Source organism: Astatotilapia calliptera, chromosome 6, assembly GCF_900246225.1.
Source record: "Astatotilapia calliptera chromosome 6, fAstCal1.2, whole genome shotgun sequence".
Lineage (NCBI taxonomy): Eukaryota > Metazoa > Chordata > Actinopteri > Cichliformes > Cichlidae > Astatotilapia > Astatotilapia calliptera.
Genome location: NC_039307.1, coordinates 34,974,531 through 35,001,105, shown reverse-complemented (window position 1 = coordinate 35,001,105; position 26,575 = coordinate 34,974,531). Strand labels below are relative to the sequence as shown.

The 26,575-nt window shown below is 39.9% G+C and overlaps 1 protein-coding gene across 22 annotated transcripts in view; it reads left to right on the top strand.

Annotated features, from left to right (window-relative positions):
• The window catches only part of cacna1ab (calcium channel, voltage-dependent, P/Q type, alpha 1A subunit, b), a 200,703-nt gene that overhangs the window by 107,318 nt on the left and 66,810 nt on the right, over nucleotides 1-26,575 (top strand). For all 22 annotated transcript variants that reach the window (XM_026171897.1, XM_026171895.1, XM_026171894.1 and 19 more), the window contains 15 exons: nucleotides 14,682-14,773; nucleotides 15,116-15,268; nucleotides 15,679-15,866; nucleotides 17,969-18,072; nucleotides 18,195-18,310; nucleotides 18,447-18,491; nucleotides 18,767-18,859; nucleotides 19,058-19,255; nucleotides 21,612-21,724; nucleotides 22,452-22,564; nucleotides 23,029-23,160; nucleotides 23,256-23,328; nucleotides 24,549-24,669; nucleotides 24,902-24,969; nucleotides 25,709-25,815. In XM_026171897.1, coding sequence (XP_026027682.1) covers nucleotides 14,682-14,773; nucleotides 15,116-15,268; nucleotides 15,679-15,866; nucleotides 17,969-18,072; nucleotides 18,195-18,310; nucleotides 18,447-18,491; nucleotides 18,767-18,859; nucleotides 19,058-19,255; nucleotides 21,612-21,724; nucleotides 22,452-22,564; nucleotides 23,029-23,160; nucleotides 23,256-23,328; nucleotides 24,549-24,669; nucleotides 24,902-24,969; nucleotides 25,709-25,815 — 1,716 coding nt within the window. The remainder of the gene's footprint in view (nucleotides 1-14,681; nucleotides 14,774-15,115; nucleotides 15,269-15,678; nucleotides 15,867-17,968; nucleotides 18,073-18,194; nucleotides 18,311-18,446; nucleotides 18,492-18,766; nucleotides 18,860-19,057; nucleotides 19,256-21,611; nucleotides 21,725-22,451; nucleotides 22,565-23,028; nucleotides 23,161-23,255; nucleotides 23,329-24,548; nucleotides 24,670-24,901; nucleotides 24,970-25,708; nucleotides 25,816-26,575) is intronic.

Genomic DNA, 26,575 nt, shown 5'->3' with positions numbered 1-26,575 from the left:
TCTTTCACGTCTGTCACATGTGCTCAGGGTGAACCTGTTCTTATCTGTGAAAAGCACGGTGCCAGTGGTGGAGCTGCCAATCAAGCTCCGCTGTGCCAGGCAGTGAGCACAGAGCCCACTAGAGGATGTAAGATGCTCAAGCCACCCTCATGAAGTCTGTTTCTGATTGTTTTATCAGAGACATTAACAATAATGGCCTGCTGGTGGTCATTTTGTAGCTTTGGCAGTGCTCATCCTGTTCCTCCTTGGTTCTGGTCTCTGTCCTGCTCTCCTCTATGGAATCTCCTCCATGCTCTTGAGACTGTGCTGGGAGACAACAGACCTTCTGGCAATGGCACTGTGGTGTGATTGAGATATGCGGGTGTGTTGTTTTGAGCTATTTTATTTACTGCGGCTGCAGCTCACAAGCTACCAGCCGCACATGCAGGTGCGTCCGCACGGCACCGCCGACCACACCTCAACACAGGGACCCATTGATGTGCCATTTTGAAGGAGCTGAACTACCTGTGCAACCTATGTAGGATCCAAGTATCACCTCATGTTACCAGCAGTGACATTGACCCTAACCAAATGCAAAATTAGTGAAAGGAAGTCAGAAGATGAGAAGAGAGAAAATCTCAGTGTCCTCCACCTGTGAAACCATTCCTGTTTTGGGGGTTGTCTCATTGTTGCCCCTTTAGTGCAGCTGTTGTTAACTTCATGAACCTCAAAACAGCTGAAACTGATTAACAATCCCCTCTGCTACTTAACTGACCAGATCAAGTTTAGCCCACAAGTTTAACTGACTTGATGCTATGCTGGATGTTCTTTTATTTATTTATTTATTCTTTTTTGAGCAGTGTATGTTGGATCTACAAATCACTGAAAAGGCTATGTGCTGCTCTTGAATACAGCAAAATTAAACATCATTAAGTAAACTATAAACGATTGTCCCTGCTATTAAAGCTCCCAATTTAGCATACCATGCTTAAGATTAAAACCGTCTTGCTCTTTCTCTTAAAAATGTGCAAGAACACACTGTACATTTGAGAAATAGAATCTGAGAGGTTTGGAGCATTTCTCCCCATCTCAGTAGGTAAAGATGCTCTATTGAGTCACTGGTGTATTTGGCAGTGACACCAAATTACCTCAGAACCCAAGACGGAGAGTAACAGAAAACTCTGACTCACTGCAGGGAAAGCTGAGCTCACTTTTGTGTCAGAAACAGGACAGATGAGATGAAACCAGTCTTCATAAAAATGGTTCTCGGCCGTATCGACTCAGGCCCTACGAGTTATGAATAGCTCCTTCTGTGTGCATGTAATGCTGGCTAACTTTGATGTGAAGCATGCCACATTACAGTAACATTACAGCAGCAAATCAAAATGTAATCAAATATTAAGAAGCGGTACACAGGGGTGTCACAGTGGGTACAGAACAACTGCATTAACAACTGAGAGAGGAATTTAAGTCCAACAAGGAGAGAAAAACGAGGTCAGAGACGGAGCGCGTACTTTTTGAAAGTTGTCTTGTTGCCACCACTTCCATTATCATTATTGGTCTGCAGTCATTTACAGGCTCATCTCTCCCCTATACGTTCTCCCATACCCTCAAGCTCTGTCCCCTGCAGCTTATCTGCCGCAACCCACAGAACAAGAAGGACAAAAAATAGATGTAAGGTTGTACAGTGATTGTAGTGGCCACATATCTGATGATACTCACTCAGCTGTTCTTGTTCAAAAGTAATGGCATTGAGTTACATTATGAGCTTGACTGTATTCACTGGAAAAACAGCAGCATTGGCTTCTGGTTTAAAGCAATAAATAAACCAATATTGAAGTAGGTGGAAGAAAATAGGGTGGACAGGTGGTTCTTAAGGGACGTGCTATTGGGGTGGAGAAACAATCTTATTTTAAGTGCCACTCTGGAGAGCAGTTTTGGGTCTGCCTTCTTGGTAAATGCACAATAGAGCTGTATTAAAATCTGTTTTTGTGGTTTGAGGAAAACACTACTGATCAGCCTGCCATTTACCATACAACTGCACAATGAAGTAGTCTTTCAAACAAAGCTGCTGCTTCAGTGTGCAGTGCTTTGTGTTCACCCACACACCCTCGTGAACAAAAATAGAGTTACAGACAGAAACACACACCCACAGACACACAATGTGAGGGCAGCAGAGTGTTAAAGGTAAGCCAGTAATTGTCGTTTATCATACACACAGAGTTAACAAGCATGTCTGTCCCGAATTCTTTAGCCTTAAAGTGTCCTTTTCCAAGATATGCAATCACTCTCTCTGATCTCTGACCTCTGATCACACTGAGATTTTCTCCATCACAGTATCAAATATTTTAGGTGACCTCTTATGGCAATCGTTCTCACACCTTTGCAGCAATTTGTGTACAGTAATTCTTAACAGCGTGTTTTTTATCATTTCCTTACTCTGATGTGATTTAATCATATTAAAACTGAAAGGTTCTTCTTTATTTTCATGACTATTTACATTGTAGATTCTCAGTGAAGGCATCAAAACTATGACTGAACTCATATGGAATTATGTAGTAAACAAAGTGTGAAATAACTCAAAACATCTTTTATATTTTAGATTCTTCTTTGCTTTGATCACTGCTTTGCACACTCTTGATGAGCTTCATGAGGTAGTCACCTGAAATGGTTTTCCAACAGTCTTGAAGTAGTTCGCAGAGACGCTGAGCACTTGTTGGCCCTTTTGTCTTCACTCTGCATCCATTTCTTCCAAAATCGTCTGGATTGGGTTTAGGTCAGGTGACTGTGGAGGCCAGGCCATCTGACGCAGCACACCATCACTCTCCTTCTTTGTCAAGTAGCCCTTACACAGCCTGGAGGTGTGTTTGGGGTCATTGTCCTGTTGAAAAATAAATCATGGTCCAACTAAACGCAAACCAGATGGGATGGCATGTGGCTGCAGGATGCTGTGGTAGCCATGCTGGTTCAGTGTGCCTTGAGCTTTGAATAAATCCCCAACATGTCACCAGCAAAGCACCCCCACACCATCACACCTCCTTCCCCATGCTTTACGGTGAGAACCATGCATGTAGAGACCATCCATTCACCCTTTTCTGCATCGCACAAAGACACAGGTGGAACCAAAGATCTCAAATTTGGACTCATCAGACCAAAGCACAGATTCCACTGGTCTAATGTCCACTCCTTGTGTTTCTTGGCCCAAACAAATCTCTTCTGCTTGTTGTGTTTCCTTAGATTTCTTAGCAGCTTTTTGACCATAAAGTCCTGATTCACACAGTCTCCTCTGAACAGCTGATGTAGAGATGTGTCTGTTACTGGAACTGTGTGGCATTTATTTTGGCTCTAATCTGAGTGGCTGTTAACTTGCAATTTCTGAGGCTGGTGATTCAGATGAATTTATCCTGAGCAGCAGAGGTGACTCTTGGTCTTCCTTTCCTGGGGCGGTCCTCATGCTCGCCAGTTTTGTTGTAGCACAACATTTTTTGCAACTGCACTTGTGGACACAATCAAAGTTTTAGCAATTTTCTGGACTGACTGACCTTCAGTTCTTAAAATAATGATGGACTGTTGTTTCTCTTTGCTTAGCTGGTTCTTACCATGATATGAATTCTAACAGTTGTTAAACACGGCTGTCAGCTGTGTACCAACTTGCAGTTGCCTCTGATCTCCACTGCTGCTTCAAGATGATAACCCTTCAACTTGAACTTTATTTTGGACTAGACTGGCCAATTGTAGGGCAATAACCAGAGATGGATTAGGGTGAATGGTGAATAACGATTGTGTTGATGTACCAATATCAGGCTAATGGCTTTTTGAACAGATAATGTTATCCTCACTAAAAGCTGTCAGCTGCACAGTTAGCTTAGACATTGTATTCTCAAAGAAACAGAAAGTTTTTTGTATTTGACAGAATTTGATGTAAGTTTCAAAAACTAAACGCTCTTCCTCAGATGTCCTACAGTAGAACTTCCTGTTAGTTGTCTAACCTTCTGGGATGACTCCACGTGCACAACCTGGTGAATGTTCAAAATTCAAGGGACATGCTCCCTGCAGGACTTCTGGGTGCTATCTGGGCAACTGTCATTGGATCTAGTTCGGACTCCTAGCCAGCGACGCAGTTTTGCATCTCTGTACGTTGTTTATGCATTGGCAGTGTCATATTATAAGTTCTAATATTGATGTCATTTTGAGTGGATAATTTGCTGGTTTTGTCTGACAGACTTGCTGCAAAACTGTGATACTTTTTTTCTTTCTTTGCAACTTGGTTACAACCCATCCTTTCACACTGTATATAGTCATGCAAATGCAATGATATTGATGAACCTTGATGGATGGAGTGAATTAGAGTCAGGCAATTCACAGTGGGCAGCATGATTATACATGTTGGGAATTTTGGCTGCAAAAACTCCAGAAATCAAACATGCTGTAAACACAAACGTTCAAGAACATTACATGCACACAAGTGTCCAACAACACACTGAAAGGAAAGACACACGCTAACAAGGACAGAGAAGTCCAGACGTCGTGTCCTTGTGAAGTCCAGCAGTCATGCTGGCAAGAGACGGAGGAACAGGTGGGCAAATCAGCCGGTCCGGCAGAGATCGAGGGAACAAGGGAGAGAGGTGAATGGAAAAACCGAAGATTAGAGCCATGGGAAAGATTGTGTGAGGAGGAGAAAGGCAACAGGCATGTCCCAATATAATTAAAGGACAGAGGAATGAAATGAAGGTTGCAGAAGAACTGACAACCAGTGACTCTACTTGACAATTAGATTACACAGAAAATTAGAAAATTTAAAAATACAACATATCGGAAAGTTAAACTTCTAGTGACACAACTACTCCTGGAAATGGAAGCACCTTTTGTACCTACTAAAGAAAATATTCTGCAAATGTTCAAAGTATTCATTAAAAGAATACTGCCCACCGATATAAGAAAATTGCCTCTCCTAATTACTTGAAAACCAGCCATTAAGTTGGCCAGACGGGTCAGAAAAGCACAGCATACATTTTAATAAAACACAGGTGACCAGGGGAAAGAATGATTCATTCCTCTTTATGACCTCCTCAATTTGTCCTTTTCCTTCCTATATACGTGAAGTTAAAGTAGAAAAAAGGAGGAGAGAGGAGAAAAAAACTGAAGAGAACGGAGGAAAGGTGGTGGGAAGGAGTGAGTTTGGGTGGGGATAGAAGGATGGACAGAGAGTCCATCAGCTGAGTGTTAGTAGTCTGCTGAGATCAGCAATAACGCTAGAGTGAGAAAATTAACCGAGGGAAAGCAAGAGGAAGGGGGTGATGAGGGTGGAGAATGTGGTGAGAATGAGTGCTTCTGTCCTGCTGCTGCCAATGAAAGCTTCAGCTATGAGGAGACGGAGAGGAGTGGACAAACACAGAGAAGAATGAAATGAGTAAAAAACAAACCAGTTGTTTGATTGAAAATATAAATGCTGTACTGCATCATGACTGTTCCACAAACAAATTTGAAATGAACAGCACGCTACAAAACATGCTCAGTCATCTCATTGTTTATTCTTCATTATCTGTTGGAATTCAATGGAAGCACTGGCTAACCCTTAGGTTGTAATGCGGCATTATTATTGTATATTGTGATATTGCTTCTACTTACAAAAAGCTTGTGTCCATTCAGCCAATCTGGATTGTATTTTCCTAAATATGAGGCCACATTTCTAGCTTCTAAACATAAAGTAATTGCAGAAAACTAATTAATTATAAACAACCAGAGCACAAGTTATTGTTTGTCCCTAAAAGTACACTGAGGAAATGTATTATTTGTAATAATGCATTTGGCCCACATACAGTACTGTGCAAAAGCTTTAGGATAATTAAGATGTTTGGCTTCATGCTATCATAACCCAGTTAGGTAGGAATCATGATGATCATGACAGCACCACCAATCACTTCAGCCGAAAACATTGAATCATTCTGGGTTTAAATGAAGCCATTGAAACAATTAAGATGGCTTTAATTCACAGAAGAACTGAGGAAAACTCTCTGACATGTCTTTTTAAAGAATCTTTCTTTACTACTAAATACATTAGAAAAGCTTTTAAAAGAAAAACAAAGAATTAGCGCTCTAAGTTTAGATTAGTATCAATGAAAGCAGCATTTATTGGATTTATGAGACACATGATGCAATTTGAATATCTGTTACATTAGGTTCAAACACATCCCTTAAATATGTATATGTGTATATTGTCCAGTACATGTGTGAATATGTGTGGAGGGTTTAATGGTTGAGGGCTCAGTGGGAGACACTAAGGGGACAGGAGTTCACACTGTGATGACACATGGCACTCCTACACTATTTCCACACAAGGCACACATGGGCTATGTGGAATTCATTTACATAGAAATACACATGCACACAAACACAGCACAGCTAATGCACGTGTGACTGGCTGGAACCTGTCCAAGGCTCTTTCATGTTGTCTGTGTGTGTTTAAACACGCAGCACACGTGGCTTTTGCACACAGACCGTGTTGTGTATACGCTGATAACATTTAACATTGTATGCTTCTACATACAGATAACTGTATGAGCCTGCATCACATACACACATGTATTGACACTGTAAGTTTTCAGTAAAACTGTGCACTGTGGTCAACACATTTCAGAAGGCACAACCTTTATTTTGAAGGCAGTCTCCATTTCCAGTTTGTGTTGCACTTTTCAGCTTCACTATTGACATTTCGCAATACTCAAGTCTGTACTTGCATTCTTGGTAGTTTGTATTTCACATGGCAGTCTGGACTCAAGATGATTATTGGATAAAAAAAATCAAGTCTGATGTGAGAATGCTTTTATTTTCATTTTAGTCGACACCCAAAACAGTAGACAGCTGGTGTTTGGGGGAAAAAAAGAAAAGAATAAATGTTAAAAACACAAGTTAATCATTTCGGGAGCAGTCTTCAAGATGTCCACGTATCAACATGCTGCTCCAGATGTTTCTGCTTTTTCCTCCTGGATTAAAATATCTTTAATGTTAGATTTGATGCAGAATAAGCTGTTAAAATAAGAACAGCACATTTGTACATCAGGGAATAAAGTGAGACATTCAATTCCAAATATACTGACACCTCTCCAGTGAGACATTAAAGTTAAATAAAACAATGCAGTTATGAAACTTAACTTTAATCTCAGCCTAACTGATTTGATCGGGAACAAATAAAACACTAAAATAAGCCAAACAAACCGTTAGAAATTATCTTTATAAATCGTGTTTTGTGTTTAACCTCTACTGAGTAGCAAAAGCACACAGGGTTTTTGAAAACGATGAGTCTCAACCTCCCTGATCTCTGGAAACCTCGGAGCACTTTCACTAATAGGCAATAAATCGAGCAGATATTTGAAGTTTACACATCTACATTCTTCCCTGAAAATATTTAAAAAATATATTTCTGTGTCACAGAAACAGTAATATTTAAAACTTTGCTTACAGCCTTAGCTGCTCTCTTCCATTATTTCTTCTGTGGGGTTTCAGATGAAATGCATTCTGGGATACTTGACTTCACCAAGTCAATGCAAGTCACCACCAGTGAACACTCAATAGAATAAGTGACTGGGGCAACTGGCTAATGGCCTAATCAATTGCAAGAATGTTTTTTAATGTTTTTTGTTTTTTTAACCTGTGACCGTTGGTTACAAACTGGTCGCCAACTCGTCTCTGCCTCTATGACTTTTGACCCTAAACTTCCACTGGTCCAAAATGGCAGACAAGTTAGGATCATTTTTTTAATTATTCAGTTAAAATAAGCTTGGTTGTTAAAGTAATATCATATTTATCTTTATTAATTACTGTATGATTTCATTCTGTAGAACTCAGCTAATCAGGTACTGCTTTGTACTGATGCAAAGTTTGGCATGGCAGGCTGTGGCAGGTCACCTTTGAAACCAGCCTCAAGTAGCCATTAAAGGAACTGAAGTTTTTGTCATGTCCATGTTACAGTGGCTTAATTTTAATGTGAATCACATTATTTTATGTGTGCAACTTACAGTTATATCGCAGCCCAATCGAGAAGAAACATCATACACATACTAGTCTGTTGATATGGCAACTACCACTTTAGGTTATCACGCCCCATTTGCTAGTTAACTGCTTGCCTAGCTAAATTCTTAAGAAGGTGGATCCAATTGAAACAGTAGAAACCACACAGAGAACCTCTGTATAAGTACAAGTAGGGTCTTATTTTTTAAATTTTGGTAATTAGATGTATTTTGTAAAAACCTCAAACACTTAAGACAAAGACATGATCAGAGAAAGTCCTGTGCTCAAACTGCAGCTTGGGGTTTTGCCAGTTCTGGCCAAGACTGGTACACATCCAAGGTAATTAGTAAAGGCTTGAATTCAACTGCAAGACCTATAAGTAACCATTGAAAATTCTAAAATACGTGCACAAAATATCAGAAGTAATGGATGTATGGATAATTTTTCCTGTTTTATCTCATGGAAATAATAGTTGCTTCTTAGCTGTGTCTAACAAAAAGGTTAAGAATTGTTCACAGGAAGACCAATTAGTGAAATCAAGATCCAAGTCTACAAAGAGGTTTGGCCGGTTTTCATTTGCATAAATAATAACATCTATGTTATGTGTGCGTGTGTGGGATGTCTGATGTTTGTACAATACAGCCATTTCAGAATAAACCAGAAGCAGAGAAAGTGGATCATCCATTCTACCTGGGCTTCATTCATCACTGTCATCTGATCATGCATTGTGTATGCACACACACGTGTCTAATATGTGTGTCTGTGTTTCCATGCAGTAAAACAATGCGCTGGTAAGCATCAGTCTGCATGCAAAGAAGCTGCTCTTGCATTGTGTGCTGTGTTCCTGTCAGCAGGCTCAGGATCTGTGGTTAGAACAGGGGAGCTGCAGGGGCAGCAGGGTAGGTGAGGGTTATGTGTGTAAGTGTATGTGGGTGGGAGATGCGGGTGTTTGGAGGGGTTGGAAAATCAATCGCTGGGAGACCCACTTCCCATCCCTGTTTCTGCGGCAATGCCAAGATTCCATCAATGAGCATGGGCTGCGTTTCCCTGGCAACGCTTATGAATGAGAGCAGGTCGGTAACTGTGGAGACTAAGTGAAGAGAGGAATTGCCAGTTGCCATGGCAATGCCATGAACAGGGATAGACCGAGCAGAGTGAAGGTGGCGAGTGACCTCTGAGATCTTAATCAGTGCCATCAATCATCATCATCAAAGCGCTGTTCCTCGGCGGGACAGCAGCAAACAGAAGCCTCATGTTGCAGCAGGTCTTGGACCTTGATTTGATACTTTGATACTTAGGATAGTTCGCATGTTATTCTCTGAACAGTACCTGTGAATTGTAAAGAAATTTGGGGAAATGAATTCAATCTTTAACATGCAAGTTATAATTACATGATTAAAATAATGTTGAAACAACAGCACACCAGGCTTACAATACTTATACAGGACATTCCAGTTAACCTCTAAACCTGCTGCCATCAAAATAATGACTAAACGCTGGAAGGGATACTCGTGACGTTTAGTGTTTATCTTATTTACGTCCACCTTTTATGAAAGGCGCATGTAGCTACTGTTCATTTGAAAAGGCCTATTTTGAAACCTCAGTTTGAGCACCCTACAGGGTGTTTTTTAAGCTAAAGGTATATTTAGATAAAAGGGTGGAGTGGTAAGTTATCACGTGACCGTAGAGCTTGGTTAGGCGCATCTTTAGATTCTGTAGGTGCAATGCATAGATTCAGTGCTACGTAAATGATTACTAAAATACTTTTAAATGATTTTTAATTATTAAACTAAAGCACAGACTTGATAGAAATAACAATACACAGCCAACATTAACAACAAAAACATGAATGAGAGGTCTAATTCAGCGATTTGAGTTAAATAAGGTGAAGGCTAGGAGATAGTGATTAGGCTGATTACAGTTAAACCTGTCCAAAGATCTGACTAATGTTTGGACCTAGGCCATTGTTTAACACTTCATTCATTTGCATCTGTTACACAGATGTCTTGTGTTTTTTTGCGTCCTATCATTTCTATCATATATTGTACAAGACAATAGAGTTCAGGTGAACTTAGGCAAAGCTAACACACTGTTAGCATATGTAATTGTATATGTGTGTGCGTGTATGTGTATGCATGTGTGTGTGCGTGTGTGCATCTTTGCAGGTTGATAGCTAGGTGTTTCCCAGCAGTGAGATCCTCTGTCATCACTGTCCAAACACCTCCTCCCTCTGCAGCTGAAACACTCTGTCTTTCTCTCTGGAGTCTCTTCAGCTCTCTCTTTGGGGGTTCATTGACTCTCTGCTTGTCTCTACTGCTGAATCTCACACTTTTGACGCACAGGACTATCACTCTTTTTCAATCCGCTCACTCTATCTCACACTTACTCTCTCTTAAGGGATACCTCGTCTCCCTCTTCCCAGTCTGTATTTCATTAGGGAGCGTCTAGTTTAAGATAAATCTCCCTTGTAATACCCTGTGTTTGTAGCCTATATTCCCAGTTTATTTGAATTAATTTGGATTTTAGGGCAATAGAGATATAGAGCTTGTTTCTTTAAGCCTAATTAAGGGCCATGACCTTTTTTTCTTTTTCTTTTTTTTAGTGGAGAGCTTTTTTTTTCTTTTTGTATGCTACTAAGTGTAATCCATGTCTGAGAAAACATACTAATTGTGTATGGTTATTAGCATTTAAACAAATTCAGAGACAGAAATATGTCAGTTAGCATTAGCAAACAATACCAAAATGCCAACGTGCCACAGGCTTCACTGAGGAGCTAGTTAAATCACTTTCTAATCCCAATCTTGACTAAAGAATAAATCTAACGTCAAAGACGCCAGCCTAGTTTAGGTATATACAATGGACCCTACTGTTGGTGGTCCATTCAGGTGCTATTCTTTTATTATTTTGAGTATTGGTTTTAACTTTTTCTTCAAAATAGTTTTGGTTTTAGTCCTATCTTTGCATTCACCTACTAAAGATTTTAATAACTGTCTTGACTATTAAAATATTCAGATTTTCAATCGTAAATTAATATTGTGGCATCAAAGCTTTGTTTAACTGGTGCCTTTTTTCATGAAAGATTTAAGCAAAAGTTGTGATACTAATTAAAAAGATCATAATGGTCATGTATAACATGATTACACAGCCTTCTGCTCCTCACGTTTGCCTCCTCTCCTTCAACTTAACTCTTAGGGATTTGTCACCCATAGCTGTTCCTCTGTGTCTTCTCGCAATCTTCCATGCACTTCGCTTTCCACTTCATCCATCTATCACCACCAGCAGCATACTCTCTGCTCCCTCTACTGGCCACATCAATACACTGTGGGCAGGTTCATCCTTTGACAGTGGCGACTGCATCCTCAGTGTTAGAATTGTCTTCAAAAGCGGTAGATGCCGTCTCACATGAATGAATTTTGGAGCTCTAGATTCACCTTAAATTGATTGTCACAGGAGAAAAAAAGTGGGACAAAAATAAACAGAGGGCGAAAGGCAAGGCAATAAATGACAGACACAGTGAGACGGAACAGCAGAAAAGTCAGATTAATGATATCAAAACAGACCCTTTGTTCTCTTACCTCATCCATTTGTTTATCCAGGCATAAACCCAACTGCCCAGAAAAATGTCCCCTAAGCTTTAATGCTCCAAGTGAGTAAGCAGTAATTTGTGCAGGCCAAAAAAGAAAACGATATGATCATAAAACCAACAGAAAGTCATCCACAATAGATTAAATCATGAACAACAAACCTATTCAGTGGATGTGGTGTATGTCAGGTTTACAGTGTTATATAATATCATGCTGTGGGAAAGTGTATGAGAAAAATGAATTAAGCAAGGCAGAAAAAAGGGCAAACGGAAGTTCAGTTTACACTGATTATAATGATCTGGTTTAAATTCATTTAGGTTACTATTAAACTACCTAACTATCTCAGTGTAGACTCCCTTAAACAAGCTGCTCTGAGCTGTTTGTTTTCACTAGAACCTCGTCGTGATGTTCTCATCGAGAACATTTGTTCATTTATTATTGACAAAATCTGTTTTGTCCATGAAACTTGATAATGTTTAAGTATGCTTTAAAAGTAGATGTTAACTTATTAAACTGCCACTAGCAGCAGCCATGCAGCGTGTGCACATTCCTAAAACAATTGTTCTGATCACCTGTAGTTAAACATCAGCTCAAGCCACCGGTAAACGTCATGCTGTTTCACTTGCTTCATGTTCTGAGTGCTCTCATGAACGCGGTGATTGAAGACTGAAGCCGTTTGCTTATTTTGCTGAGGTCAGGTATTTTCAAATCTGCAGCATTGCCTTTAGCTGTGGCAGTTAAAAAGCCATTGAGAGAATGAGGGGATTGGCTGCTGTCCCTGTGTCTGTTAATAAATGACCTCTTACTGGAATTAGCAACCAACCTGTGGAGAAGTGGAGGAGGGAGTGAGATTAAGAAGGTAGTGGCTGGAACAGGAAAAGCAATGGATGGATGGATGGCAGGGTGGCAGATGCCAACATTTAGCAAGTTTTAGATTTGATTTGTGCAGCCCTTTTGTCATTGTTTCAGTCCACTTCCTGTTTCTTAGAAAGGGTGGTACGACTGACTGCTAAATGCTACTCCTATTGTTAAATCTCATGCCTTTCTCACACATGGTTAAAAAAATACAATATTGCTTTTTTTCTAATTTAGGGCATACATTTATACGGCACATAAAGATGGGACAAAATAGCGTGTGAGCACCTCCATTTCCACATAGTGCTGATAGGTGGGGTTAGGTTTGCGTGTGATTTGCAAAAGTTGTGCTGTTCTAATGATAGGCACAATCTGTTCATTTCAACATGGCATGCATAGTCTTCCAAGAGTCGTGCAGTTAAGCACAATTAGGCAAACTGAGAGATGATATTCAGCTGCAAGTCATTTACTAACAGGACAGGCGCTGCTCGTTAATTGTAATCAGAAAACCATATAAATGTGTATGCTAAACGTAGGCAGTGTGGCAGACAGAGTCATAAAAATAGAAACGGGGTTCAGTAACTGACAGGTGCCCAAAGTAGGACTGTGAACTGTGCTACAGTATTTTGACATCACGCTCTGTTCTTGTATTAAGACAACTTACATCTCGTCCATCTTCAGAACAAACCGTAAATGTCTGACTGACAAAGGTTCATTTCTATACTCTCAGACTGGTTGTGTTAACAGTGCCACCACAACTTTACTATGGTGGATTTGTTTAGGAAAAAAATTAAGTAAATTAAATTAAAAAAAATATGCAGGTTTTTTTTGTATCTGTGATCTATATCTCACGTTTTGAATTTGTGTAGGTCAACCACTACAAACAGCCATGTATGCACAGCTCGTGAGATCACAGTGAAAACCGTATGAGCTGTCCATGGTCCTGAAATTATAACGGTTTCCTTTAAATGCAATCTTTAAAAATGTAAAGTTATTAACGTATATGCATGGATCAGACGTGCTGATGTTCATGTATGGCCTGATTATTTTCAGGATAAGGTCCGATTTCATCATCATGATCCCCCTGTTCTCTCTTTTCTTCTGTGATTTCATTCTGAATGTCTTTGCATAGGCTGTGAAATCATGGCCCATATATGAAATAACGCAAACATTAGTGAATCAGTTTGTGACAAATACAAGAGGGTCAGAACCACCAAACCCACCAACCACAGTTTGTGTTAGCAAATCCGGTCCACGGTGTCATGTATTATGGTGCTATAGGAAAGCTTGCTTACAACTACAGGCAATGTAAAAGCTGATTTATGAGAAAGCAGCTAATAAATGAGTCCAGATATGAATTATGAGGTTTTTTCAGTGGTCAAAGGATAGTCATACAAATGCACAAAAATGCCAGCTAGTGAATGAGAATGATGCTGAGGCTGTGCGACAGCTGGGCTTCTCTTTCTTGTCATTGGTAGCTAATGTGTGGACAGTTACAGTAAGCAAATCATTTCAAAGTATCCTTGTTTGAACTAACTGAGCTTTAAAGAAGAAAGTGAAACTTTTAAGCATCAGATGTCTGCCAATGCAGTGCGCTTCTTCCCTCTATCTCACTCCTCTTCCTCAGTACATCCCCTGTCTACGCCCCCACACTTCCTCCCTCCCCCTCCTATAGGACCTACCCTGCCTTCCGCCTACGTTCAAGACAGGTTGGAAAATTCCATGCTCCTTCTCCAGCTGACTTTGTGCCAGAGCTCTCTCTCTCTCACACACACACACACCTACACATTAAAGACACACAGAGCAGTCAGAACAGATACAGAATGTGTCAGCAGTTTCCAACAGCAAACATATTGTTACTGAAGTAACACATCACACACATAGATATTGGTTTAAGGTGAACATATAGTTGTCTTTATGTTTTCTGATTGTTATTTTTGCTTTCAACTGAGACGTTTTCTGTTATTTAGCCCTTAGCCTAGCATTGATGGGTAAAATAGTTGAAGTACCTTGTCAGTATAGCACAACAGAGCACAACAACACATCGTAACTGCATCTTTAAATTTCACTACAAACCTCTGTGAATATTCAGAATGCAAAATCGGTTTTGAGACCTGCACAAAGAGAGGATTCATTGAAGCTGCCTTGAGCAGAACTGGTTTAAGCTAGGTGTACCTAAAAAAGTGGTGAGAGTGTAAATGATAGTGTTGACTGCTTTCAGAGACGATCTCATGTATTTTGTTTCTTTCTCTGTAGTATTTTGTCGTCAGTGGGGTCTACGTTTGACCTGAGGACACTGCGAGCCGTCAGGGTGCTGCGACCCTTAAAACTGGTGTCTGGAATTCCAAGTAAGTGTTTTTGCTTCTATGCTAATTTCAGATCCTTCCATACCAACCATGTCACATTCAAGTCCAATGAATAAAATCTGAACAAATCTAAATTTTACTGCAAGTTGCAATGTTTTTTGATATTCTATATATTCTTTGTCATTACAACGTGGTTGCCAATCGAGGAGCTACTAGACAAGCTAACCTCACTGCTCTTAATTTACTGACTGACATTTAACAACATCGACCTTACATTTATCACTTAGTATCATACTGTCTACTTTATTTTTGATTTGTTCTAAAAAGCACCCAAGCTATTCCATGTCTATTATTTATTTGCGTGTCTTGCACTGAATCCTCCAGGCCTGCAGGTGGTGCTCAAGTCCATTATGAAGGCTATGATCCCCCTGCTGCAGATTGGTCTCCTCTTATTTGTGGCCATCCTCATGTTTGCAATCATCGGCCTGGAGTTTTACATGGGACAGTTCCACAAGACTTGCTATGATGATGTTACAAGTAAGTAGAAAGTGGTAAAAAACCAATGTGTGGTGAGCCTTTGTGACTTGTTCCAACAGAAAGGGTGGTGGCCCCATCCCATTTCAGGTGTACATAGGTTTTCTGTTCATTAGGAAAATAACAAATAAATAATAAAATGAATGATGGAGGCTTTGGTTTTTTGGGTCCTGGTATTTTTATGCTATCCTTGTGGCTTGTTTTAATACTTGAATAGGACAGGACCGGGTTCATAGACTCAAAATACATGATGTGTGTAACTCACTGAAAAAAGCGTGTTACTTTGTCAGAATTTGTTAGCCTCTTGAACAGATGAACACAGCCAGTCACTGCATTTTTTTTCTTTCTGACACCCAAAATGGGGGTTATTTAGTTATTTTATAGTGAAGCTGTATCTTTCTCTCTGTGATCAGATGAGACTGCAGATGACAGGCCGTGTGGTACTGCATCGCCATCCCGGCTGTGCTCCAATGGCACGCACTGTGGGGAAGGGTGGATTGGACCCAACTACGGGATCACCCAATTCGACAACATTCTGTTCGCCGTGCTCACCGTCTTCCAGTGCATCACCATGGAGGGATGGACAAACATGCTGTACCACGTATGTCTGACTAGCCACCCGAGACCCTTTTTCTTTTAACTGAACATCAGGCGATTGGGGAGAACCATCATGCTTTCACTGTGGAAAGCAGTTACCTGTACCCACTGGTTTGTGCATTGCACCAACACCAATATTTACTAATTCGTGATACCATAAATAAAATCCTCTAGGCATAATGAAAATTTGCTGAAACGTGACCATTGACTAAACCATGTTATTTGTCAGATAAATGCATTAAAACGGCTCCAATGTATTAACATAGAAGCCGGTAGAGACTGACTCACTTTTAAGCCTCTGGTCATTCAAGGAACTGCAGTTTGAGGTTTAAATTTGGTGAAAGCAGTAAAGTGATTTTTACTCTTTTTTTGTATTTAGGCACACTGGACTTGCCACATTGGTTGGAGGTTAGAGTTGAGCTGAATTTCAATTATCCAAACGAAGCATAAAGTATTTAAAGATCTGATTCAAAATGCCATTTATTTGCCCAAAAGACATATCCCGTATACTCTGTCATTATCTCTTTGACTTCCTTTATCCATCATCTGTCCTTTTCCTGCTTTTGGAGCTGCTCTCTTTTTCTTCTCCTCCGCTCACTATTCTGGTTCGTCTTGCTCTATATTTAACATCTTTTCTGATGGATGAAGGCTGACTTCCACTCTCACACGAGCAGTTGGGAGGAAACCAATGAAAATTTAATAGAGGATGGACTGAGCATTGTAGCAGCAGTACAAAATCCAGTGCATAGATGCAGCCCTCCAACAGTGGATTATAATCATAGCTTATTAGCTCATAGTTTATCAAAAAGAAATACAATATCCTCCAGCAGCCGGGTTCATGTTATTGTGAGTTGAGTGAAAGAAGTAAGTCACACAGTGTCTGAGGATTACAGGGAGACCCAAAAACCTTTGGACATACTTTCTAAATGTTTCTTAGTTTTGCCTCCGTACACCACCCACAGTGGATTTTAAATTAAACAATCAGCATGTGAGTAAAGTGTTGGCTTTCATTTTAGAAAAAAGAATGAAAATAAAATGTACTCTTTAGGTATAAAGACATTTTCTATACAGTCCTCTGTTTTCAGAGGTTCAAAGGTAATGGGACAAGCAAACATTTTTAAAATATTAGTATAGTTTATAATACTCAGAGGACAATCGTTTCCACTTTACTTTCAATTGCTGCTTGTTTGTGGCTCTCGCTGCCTTCAGTTTTGATTTTAGTAACTGAAAAGCATACATTGTTGCAGTGATGCCCAAACTGCGGTGTTGAGCATTGAAGGTAGTTCAGGTACAATTTTTCTGTATGAATTTATTCATTTATATGAAAAGTGAATTATAGCTGGTAATAGGAGGGGGTTAGTTTGAGATATTACTTTGACCTGCATTTACTGTTCTTGCATCAAAGTTTTGGTAATAACACTTTGCATAAGACTGGGTTGCATTAGCAATTTATAGACAACAACCTGTGTTGTTTAGGTTTCTTGAATAAAAATTTTAAGGAAGTGCATCACTTCATCTTGTAGTTTGATTAGAGTGAAGATTTAAGATTGGGATGTTTTAAATGGGCCACAGCACTCTTGACTTTTGGAATGACTGCTGTGTTAGGTTCTATCTATGAGATACATCTAATCTATTAGATCAGATTGGGGTCAGATCAGTGATTTAACTACTGAAGAATACCCCTTTCTTTGCCTTGAGAAGCTTTAGGGTTGGTTTAGAAGTGGTCATTATCCATCTCTGTGTTTTGCAGCATCTGACTGAGTTTAAGCAAAGAGTTTAGCCTCAAATATTTCAAAATTCAATGTGCTACTTGTATGAACAGTCACACTGGCATTGGCATTACATAAATGCCCACGCCACCATGTTTGACAGATGATGTGGTGCACTTTCTCTCATCATTCTGGTACATGTTAACCTTGATCTCATCTCTCCGAAGCATTCCACAAAAATGAACAAAGGAATCAAATCTGACAGTTGTGTGCTAGAGTGACTAAAGTGTTGAAAGGCTTATTAGAACAAACGTAGTTGACATTCTCTGCAGAAGAAAAGCAAAGGAAAGTTAAACCAACAGTGCATGACCGATGTGTGGCCGTGTGTTTCTTGCAGAGTAACGATGTAAGTGGCAGTTACTTTAATTGGATGTACTACGTCCCCCTCATCATCATCGGCTCCTTCTTCATGCTCAACCTGGTGCTGGGTGTACTCTCAGGGTAAAAGCCTGCCATTTGTCTTACAAAAACAATTGAGCTTTGTTTTTTTTCCCACAATAATTTATGTTTTGCACTTTCGTTCCATGAATAGTAAAAAAAATAAATGACAAATGTTCCCACAGTGAATTTGCCAAAGAGAGGGAGCGAGTGGAGAACAGGAGCGAGTTCCTCAAGCTGAGGAGACAGCAGCAGATTGAGAGGGAGCTCAACGGATACCTTGAGTGGATCTGTAAAGCAGGTCAGTGCGCACTCGCATTCACACCAGTGCTGACACATGCTGCTCAAGCTCCTACTAGAGAATTAAAAAAAACACACACACACACAACCAAATCCTGATATAATGCTCCAAAATCTCATTTCATTGAATTCTACAGAGGAGGTGATTCTGGCTGAGGAAGATACTACAGGGAACTTTGATGGTAACTAAACTTCATTTGCTGTGTTAATGTTTTTGTATGACAGTGAGAAAGGCACTGCCCATAGAGTATAAATAAAGGTACAGCAAATAAAAGTCTAGTACAATTTTTTTTTATCTTAAATGCTTTAGCGGTTTTTAGAGCTGCTCATTTAAATGTGCAAATAAATGTGGGATTTAGCGCAGTACAGCAGCAAGTGACAGATTCTGTGGGAAGGGTGAGAGAGTGACATCTGAGAGACAGACTGAAGACGAGACAATTCGTTTCTCTCTCTCTAGGTTCGAGGCGTAGGCCAACCATCAAAACCAAAAACAACAAGACAGAGCTGCTGAACCCTGAGGAAGGAGAGGACAACATTGGAGATGCAGTAGGTAAGACAAACACAGGGATGACACGCAAAGGACGAATAAGGACCAAGAACAGAGTCGTGTTTTGAATTCTACACTATCGTCATCATTGTAAAGATAGAGGAAACTGAACTGGAGATATAAATCTGTTAAATCTTAAATATAGACTCTTATGTCTCCCTTATATCCCCTTCGTCCCCGTTTTCTCCTTCTTCTTCTTAGGTTTTGCACGCTCCAGCATAAAGAGCAGTAAGGAGGGCTCCAATTACAGCAAGAAAGAGCGACGGCTGCGATTCTTCATCCGTAAGATAGTGAAGACACAGGCTTTCTACTGGATAGTGCTCTTTCTGGTGGGCCTCAACACCATCTGTGTGGCCGTGGTGCACTACGACCAGCCTGAGATGCTCACTGACTTTCTCTGTGAGTAAAAGCCAGAGACTGTACAGAAAAGATGGATGCACTGTGATGACAAACACTTGTTTGTGGACCCCAATTTTTAAGTTTTGATACTAGATGCCCTCTGTACAAAGGTACATTCATGGATTCTATAGACACATCACACACACACAGGTCGCTGCTAATTACTGCTAGCATTTTAATAAATTAACACAGGAATTTCCCCCACTAGTTCAGTTTGCCTTTATATTTTGCTAGAGCCAGATTTTCTGATTATTTTTAAAGTGCTCTTGAGAAATAATTCAATGTTTTTCTTTGGACATTGGCTGCTTTTTCTCTTTGTTTTCAGTCTAGTGTTTTTTAAGTGACCATTTTCATGTTTTTCTGTTTGTTGAGCACCTAAGTCAAATAAACATAAGGTATGTGTTTCAAATAACACATGCCTTAGCAAAGAGCTAATTTTAAATTGTATCTGAAAGCACGTTTTTACTAGCAGCCTGTCACAAAAATACATAATTTGTTCCCATTTCTTTAATATATGAAAAAATGTCAAAGATAACAAAGTTTAACTGGCATAAAGTAGTATTTTTGTACATAAAATAGTATTTTTGTACCAACAAGGTGATTCCCAATGAGCTATTATTTTACAACTTGGGGTATCTCGGCATGGTGTGCAGTGTCCTTGAAAAATTTGAGGAAATCGGGTGAAAGTAGAAGTGCTTGAAGTAAAAAAAAAACCTCATCTATGGTAAATGAATAGTATCTGAAAGTTGTGGCAAAAGTCCAGCAAAGACTTGACACAGGACCTAAGAAATGCCCTTAAGTTGATCCATCCATTGTTTGAGGAAGCGTAATCAGAAATGGTCTCAGTGGAAGGCTGTCCATCAAGACGCCATTCTTAAGGAAGAGAAACGGGAAGAGAAGGCTCAGGTATCATCATCGTTGTCGTCTTTATTTATAAAGCACTTTAAAACAACCACAGCTGCCGCAAAACGCTGTACATTGGAACTGAATAATAATAATTAGGTAAACCTAATTACACAAGAACTGGATTGAATATCAGGGCCAACAGTTCTCACAGAGTGATGAATCAAACTCTTTAGCTGAAATCACGATCAGTATGTTCAGAGGAGGTTGGGTGTTGACTTTCAAGCTCGTCTGTTTTTGGTTTATATACCCAGGTTTATGTTTGCATATGCTTCAATAAATTACTGCACATATTTCCCATTTCCCTAGTAAAATACAAACAAAAGGTGGCTCAAAACATTTACTCAATATAGAATGTACTCTTGCCTTTATGCTGTGAGTCATGTAACTTAAAAAGAAAATACTACCCCAGCTCTTTATCACGTGTTATTGTGTGAGCAGCATGTTAAATGCTAATGATTAAGAATTATTACGATTAAAAACAGGAGAAATTAAAACTAGTGATTACTTCAGTATTTATACACTACTTTATATACTAATGCTGCATGTTTTATTTGGGTCACAGGAATGTCTGTTTGGCACTGATGTGCATTAACAGTACACCATGTGCAGGGACCGTTGGTGGACTACATGCAAATAAGAGTACAGGATGCAAAATGCAACACTAAGGCAAACATCTGACACTACGTGTGATGTGCTTCACTGTTTCCAGTTTAATCTCCACTGCTGCCCACTCTCACCTCGTCCCAACCTGAGTCATCTTTTTTACACTTCAGATCTGCCGTTTCCTCCTACACATGCAAACAAGCCTTTACAAATTTAACTACACCAAACAGCAGAAACAGAGTGTGTTCTCTATTTCTCAAGCGTTATCCCCATTCTGTAGTTACACGTATCCTTGATCTGCACTATCATGCTCGGAAGAGTTTTGTTTGCTGAGTTCCACTTGACACACGTTGTGTAACTCTTTAGTTTTAGTTGCTGGCTTGCTGCTGCTGATGTGACCACACACATAAATACTTACTTATACATGTGTACACACAGGCCGTGATGGAGTCAGCTTGTTGTCCCTGGCTGGTGTTCAGCTGCATTAGCATACAAAGTTGTCGTTGCTGATGAAGTCCCTTCATCACCACAATCTCATACAACACTTGCTAGTGGCTCGCACCTCTATTATCATTCACTCAACTGAGTCTTTCTCTCACTCTGTCATGCTCCCATCTGGTTTTCACTACTACCTTCTTTTTACCTGATTTTGATTTTTGTCTTTTTATCTCATTTGGTTTTTCTCTCCGTGGCCTCACTTTCTTTCGTTTTCGCCTTCCTTTCTCCACATCCTTACGTCGCCCTCTTGTTCTAACTCACATTCCTCGCCTTCTGTTTCTAACAAAATCCCTTCTCTTTGCTTCATTCGTGCCCCAAATCATTCTTTTCTCCTTTGTTCTCTCTCCAGTCTATGCAGAGTTTGTCTTCCTCGGTTTGTTCATGTCTGAGATGCTGATCAAGATGTACGGTCTGGGCATCCAGCCCTACTTCCATTCCTCATTCAACTGCTTCGACTGTGTGGTGAGTGCACAAACTCACACACTGAAACTAAGTGCAAAAAAAAAAGTACTGATTATAAAATCCAACACTGCATTTAATCTCTCACTGAATTTATTAGTGTGGTGGTCTGCTTCTGTAGTAAGTTTTGTTTTTATTGGGGTTTTTTCTTATCAGTTTATTAATTCCTCAGCAAATGTGATCAGAAGCAAAGACTCTAACTCCAACACAGAGACATTTCCATTTAAATTCCATTTTTTTGTTTTAAATTAAGCCATCTCAGGATTAAATGTTTAGTGATAGGTATTAGTAAACATGGGTGTTTTCTCTGTTTTGTGATCATTCAAAAACTAAAAGTGCAAAATGTGCCTGGTCAAATTTCTTTTAAAGTTATAACCTATGACTCCTTTTTAGCTTCAGTCTAATACTAGACTAATCTTCTTCTTATGACTTCTTCTTTATATAAGTAATGTTTACTGACAAAGCCGGTGGTCCCCTGGAAAGGACCCGACAATTCAAAGTAAAATAATAATAAAGAAAAATATGCATTTACCTCGGCTTCTTGGATAACTAAGCAGCATCCTAATAATGTCTATGGTATAAACAAGGGTTCTTGTGCCTTGGCAGAGGAAAAATTCTGTTTTCGGGGCTTCAGAGATTTTTTTTTTGATAAATAAATACAAGCTTAAACTTCTAATAGCTGCTGATTGAACTCAGCATTCTGACTGTATTGAATTGTGTGTGCGTGCAGGTAATAGTCGGCAGTATCTTCGAGGTTGTGTGGGCCACCATAAAACCAGGCACGTCCTTCGGGATCAGCGTGTTACGAGCTCTGCGATTGCTCCGCATCTTTAAAGTCACAAAGTAAGTGTCTCTCGCTCTTCCTCTGACTTCTCTTAGACTTGCATGCTCTTCCATCAGTACACAAATGAGACGATGATGATAATGAAGCACATGATAAGAGGCTGAGCTTATGGTACATGTAATGAAAGAGAGTTGGATGTTTTTACTAGTGCACGTCATTCTATTTGGGACACCTGTTGGTTACTGGAGAAGCTCAGAGGTGGTAAAAACAGGAGGGTATACATGAAAAGGAGCAAAACAGCTCAGACACAATTTCATGTTAAAATTTCAAATTAACAAAATAAAGGCTGAATTTGGCTTAAAAACATGTACCTGTTCAGAGTTTACGTAAATGGTTCTTCTCTTCTTTATCGCTGCCCTCTTTCCTTCCTCCTCTCTCTTTTCTTCTATTGCTTACTTTTTTTGTTGTCTCATTTATCCTCATCATGTGTCCTTCTCCTTGCACACGTCCTCCTTTTCCTCAGGTACTGGGCACCACTTCGAAACCTGGTGGTTTCTCTGCTGAACTCCATGAAGTCCATCGTCAGCTTGCTGTTCCTCCTCTTCCTCTTCATCGTGGTGTTTGCCTTGTTGGGGATGCAGCTGTTTGGAGGACAGTCAGTATCACCACTAACTTAAGAAGAAGCTCAACTGCCAGTATTAAATTTGAGCATCTATTTTCTTACTGTACATTTTCCTTTCTTCTCCTTAGATTTAACTTTGACGACGGAACGCCTCCTACTAACTTTGACACTTTTGCTGCAGCAATCATGACAGTGTTTCAGGTGGGGAAGAAAGCTTTGTGCCTGGTTTCTTAGAGAACGAAGCAAATATTAAAATGAGAGTAACTCGGTTTTCCAGACTCATTTCTACACTTCACATGACTGAATATTAACAAAGCCTATTGTTGTGCTGTCATCAGTCTTGTTCAGTTCTGACTGCAGGTCCAATGTTTCTGTGTTGTCTTGCAGTGATTTAGAAAGCTGTCTTTTGTTAGGAGCAGTTTTTGCTTTATTTTCTTTGAGTGACTTTGTCAGAGCTGTGTCACTCAAATGTACCAGCGGTATGTGTGTATCAGAGTGTGTAGAGGTATCTAAAGGGCTGAGGGCATTTAAAGTAACACAACTTCATGTCTAATTAGGGATATCTGATATTTGGATTGGACAGTGGTCCGATCCTTACTCGTAAAGCTTGATTGGACAATGTATGTATGGCTGATAAATTCAGCTTACTTGTTGTTTACTACAAAGCACATCAACAGCAGATTAAGCATGACGGTTATCGTAGCATGGAGGAATTTCACAGCAAAGCCGCTGCAGCTTGGAGACGTTGCAGTCCAGCAACTCCCAAAACCTTTTAACTAGAAATGGTGTTCAAGTGAGTTGACGCAAAAAAACCACCAGAATACGTAAAATCTCTGTGAATATTTTGCGTGTCGTGTATTTCGTTGAACTCCAGTGCTCTAAAGGCAGCCGTGCACACCAACTGTGTAATTTTGCTGAAAGAATTTGCGACATTTCTTTTTTCTAACCAAGCTCCAGTTTTCCAGTTTTTCAGATCTGAATAAACAGATCTGACCAATCAGATTATTGCATTTCGCAATACGTGCACTTGTAGCTCAAAACGCGCAGTACTAATATAGTAAAATAATACAGTTTTTAGCTCAGACACACAACTAGATGCTGCTCTGGGTCAATCAGATCTCCGAAATTATTTCTCTGGAAATATCGAGCGAAATATGTGCAAACCATGAAGTTCTCCCAGCTGCTGTGTTCTCTTTATTATGTGATTTTTGAGGATGAATATTCCACAAAAATGCAACACTTTCAGTGCGCATATACATTACACCACAAGCTCGGATCCAAATGTTATTGGTTAGGTTATTATTACTGCTTGATTACTTATTGTTAACAGATAAGTGGTCAAGCAGTGAAGCGACTAAAGGCTTTCACAGCAAACTCACTCCTTTTATATCAGACCAATGAAACTAAAACTCTCTCGACAGATCCTGACAGGAGAAGACTGGAATGAGGTGATGTACTATGGCATTGAGTCCCAGGGTGGAGTGAAAGACAAGGGGATGATCTTCTCCATCTTCTTTATTGTCCTGACACTCTTTGGCAACTGTATCCTGCCTTCACGCTTACCTGTGCATGTACTCAAATGTGCTGTATCTATATGTTCTAAGAAAAGTTATACAGATGCATATATTTTGTCATATACATAAAATTCAACTTGTTTTGCTTCTTCTGTCATTTGCTTATCTACAACATGTCGTATCTTTTTTGTCTCCACTTGCTTTTCATGAAAAACACTCAGCTTCCTGTCAGCATTTCTCCCTAACCTCTGCCACCACAGACACTCTGCTTAACGTCTTCTTGGCCATCGCTGTTGACAATCTGGCCAATGCCCAGGAGCTTACAAAGGTACAGGTCTACGTGTTATGCTATGTGTTACCCAGCTGTTGTCGTTAGCTAAAGCACTTGCAAGCATAATGATCTTCCTGACAGCTTTCACTGTGAGAATGCTTTGGGCCAGTTTATAGAAATATACACGGCTGATAAAAATTAAACAAACACTTTTTAATCAGAGTATAACATCAAGTTATACTCTGTTAAACTGATTTGGTCAGTTAAGTAGCAGAGGGAATTTTTCACCAGTTTCAGCTGCTTTGGTGTTAATAAAAACAACAGGTGCACTAGAGGGGTAGCAGTGAGACAACCCCCAAAACAGGAACGGTTTCACAGACACTGAGATTTTTTCCTCCTCATCTTTTGACGTTTTTTTTTCTTTTTCACTAGTTTTGCATTTGGCTACAGTCAGTGTTACTACTGGTAGCATGAGGCGATACCTGGACCCTGCAGAGGTTGCACAGATAGTCTTCCAGGATGGCACATCAATTTGTGCCACTGCCAGAACATTTCTCCCGGCATAGTCTCAAAAGCATGAAGGAGATTCCAGGAGAGCTGGACAGGGCTGTAGAAGGTCCTTAACACATGAGCAGGACCGGTATCTGCTCATTTGTGCAAGGAGGGCCAGCATGACCTCTAGCAGGTTACTGGTGTGAATGTCTCTGACCAAACAATCAAAAACAGGGTCTGGCATCCTCTAGTGGACTCTGTGCTCACCCAAAATTTAGACCAGATTACTGTTCTTCTTTAACAGGATGAAGAAGAACAGGAAGAGGCAGCCAATCAGAAGACAGCACTACAGAAGGCAAAGGAGGTGGCAGAGGTCAGCCCTCTGTCAGCTGCCAACCTGTCTATTGCTGCGTGAGTTGACACATTTACACAGATAACCCTCAAAGATGTGAGTACATTCAAAACACTGCACATAAAATCCATCATGTGGCTGCAGTGACAAAGAGGCACAATCCCACGTGCAATGTTTGTTTTTTTTTCTTCCAGGACTGTCTTTCGTAACATTTATGATTGGCAGGCATTCATTTGCACACAACACACACACACACAGTCACCATCACACTCTCACTGTTCTCTAAAACACGATAAAGCGATTGTTCTGAGAGTGAAAGGAACAGATTCAGGGCTTTGTGAAGGGAAGAAGAGCGAGAGGCGGACAGCCTGTAGAATCTTCTCCTGGCAGCAGAAACACTGACAATGGTATACATGAGAATGTTGCTCAAATAAACTCACTGCTCCTTTGGAAGCCACTAGACTTTTTAGTCGCTGTGGCTAACTGAGCCTGTGCTGAGAAGATTTGGTGCTGGTAAATTTGTGTTGAAGAGATGGTCCTCAGTCACAGGTGAAGATAATTTTTTCATAAAACTGCTCACAACATGGTCTGATTAATTTCTGAAAAAACTCCAATCTAATTTTATTTGTTGTTTTCAGTAATAATAAGGCAAGTAAGATGCATTTCTTTTATTCAAACCAGTATCAGCCAAACTGCAAAGCTCTTACCTAAACAGTCTACATGGATAAATAAGAACATACCTAAAGTCATACATATAATTGGATTTTCCCTTTAAGGATGAACCGTTTTTACATTACTGCTACTGATGTGTGGCTAAAT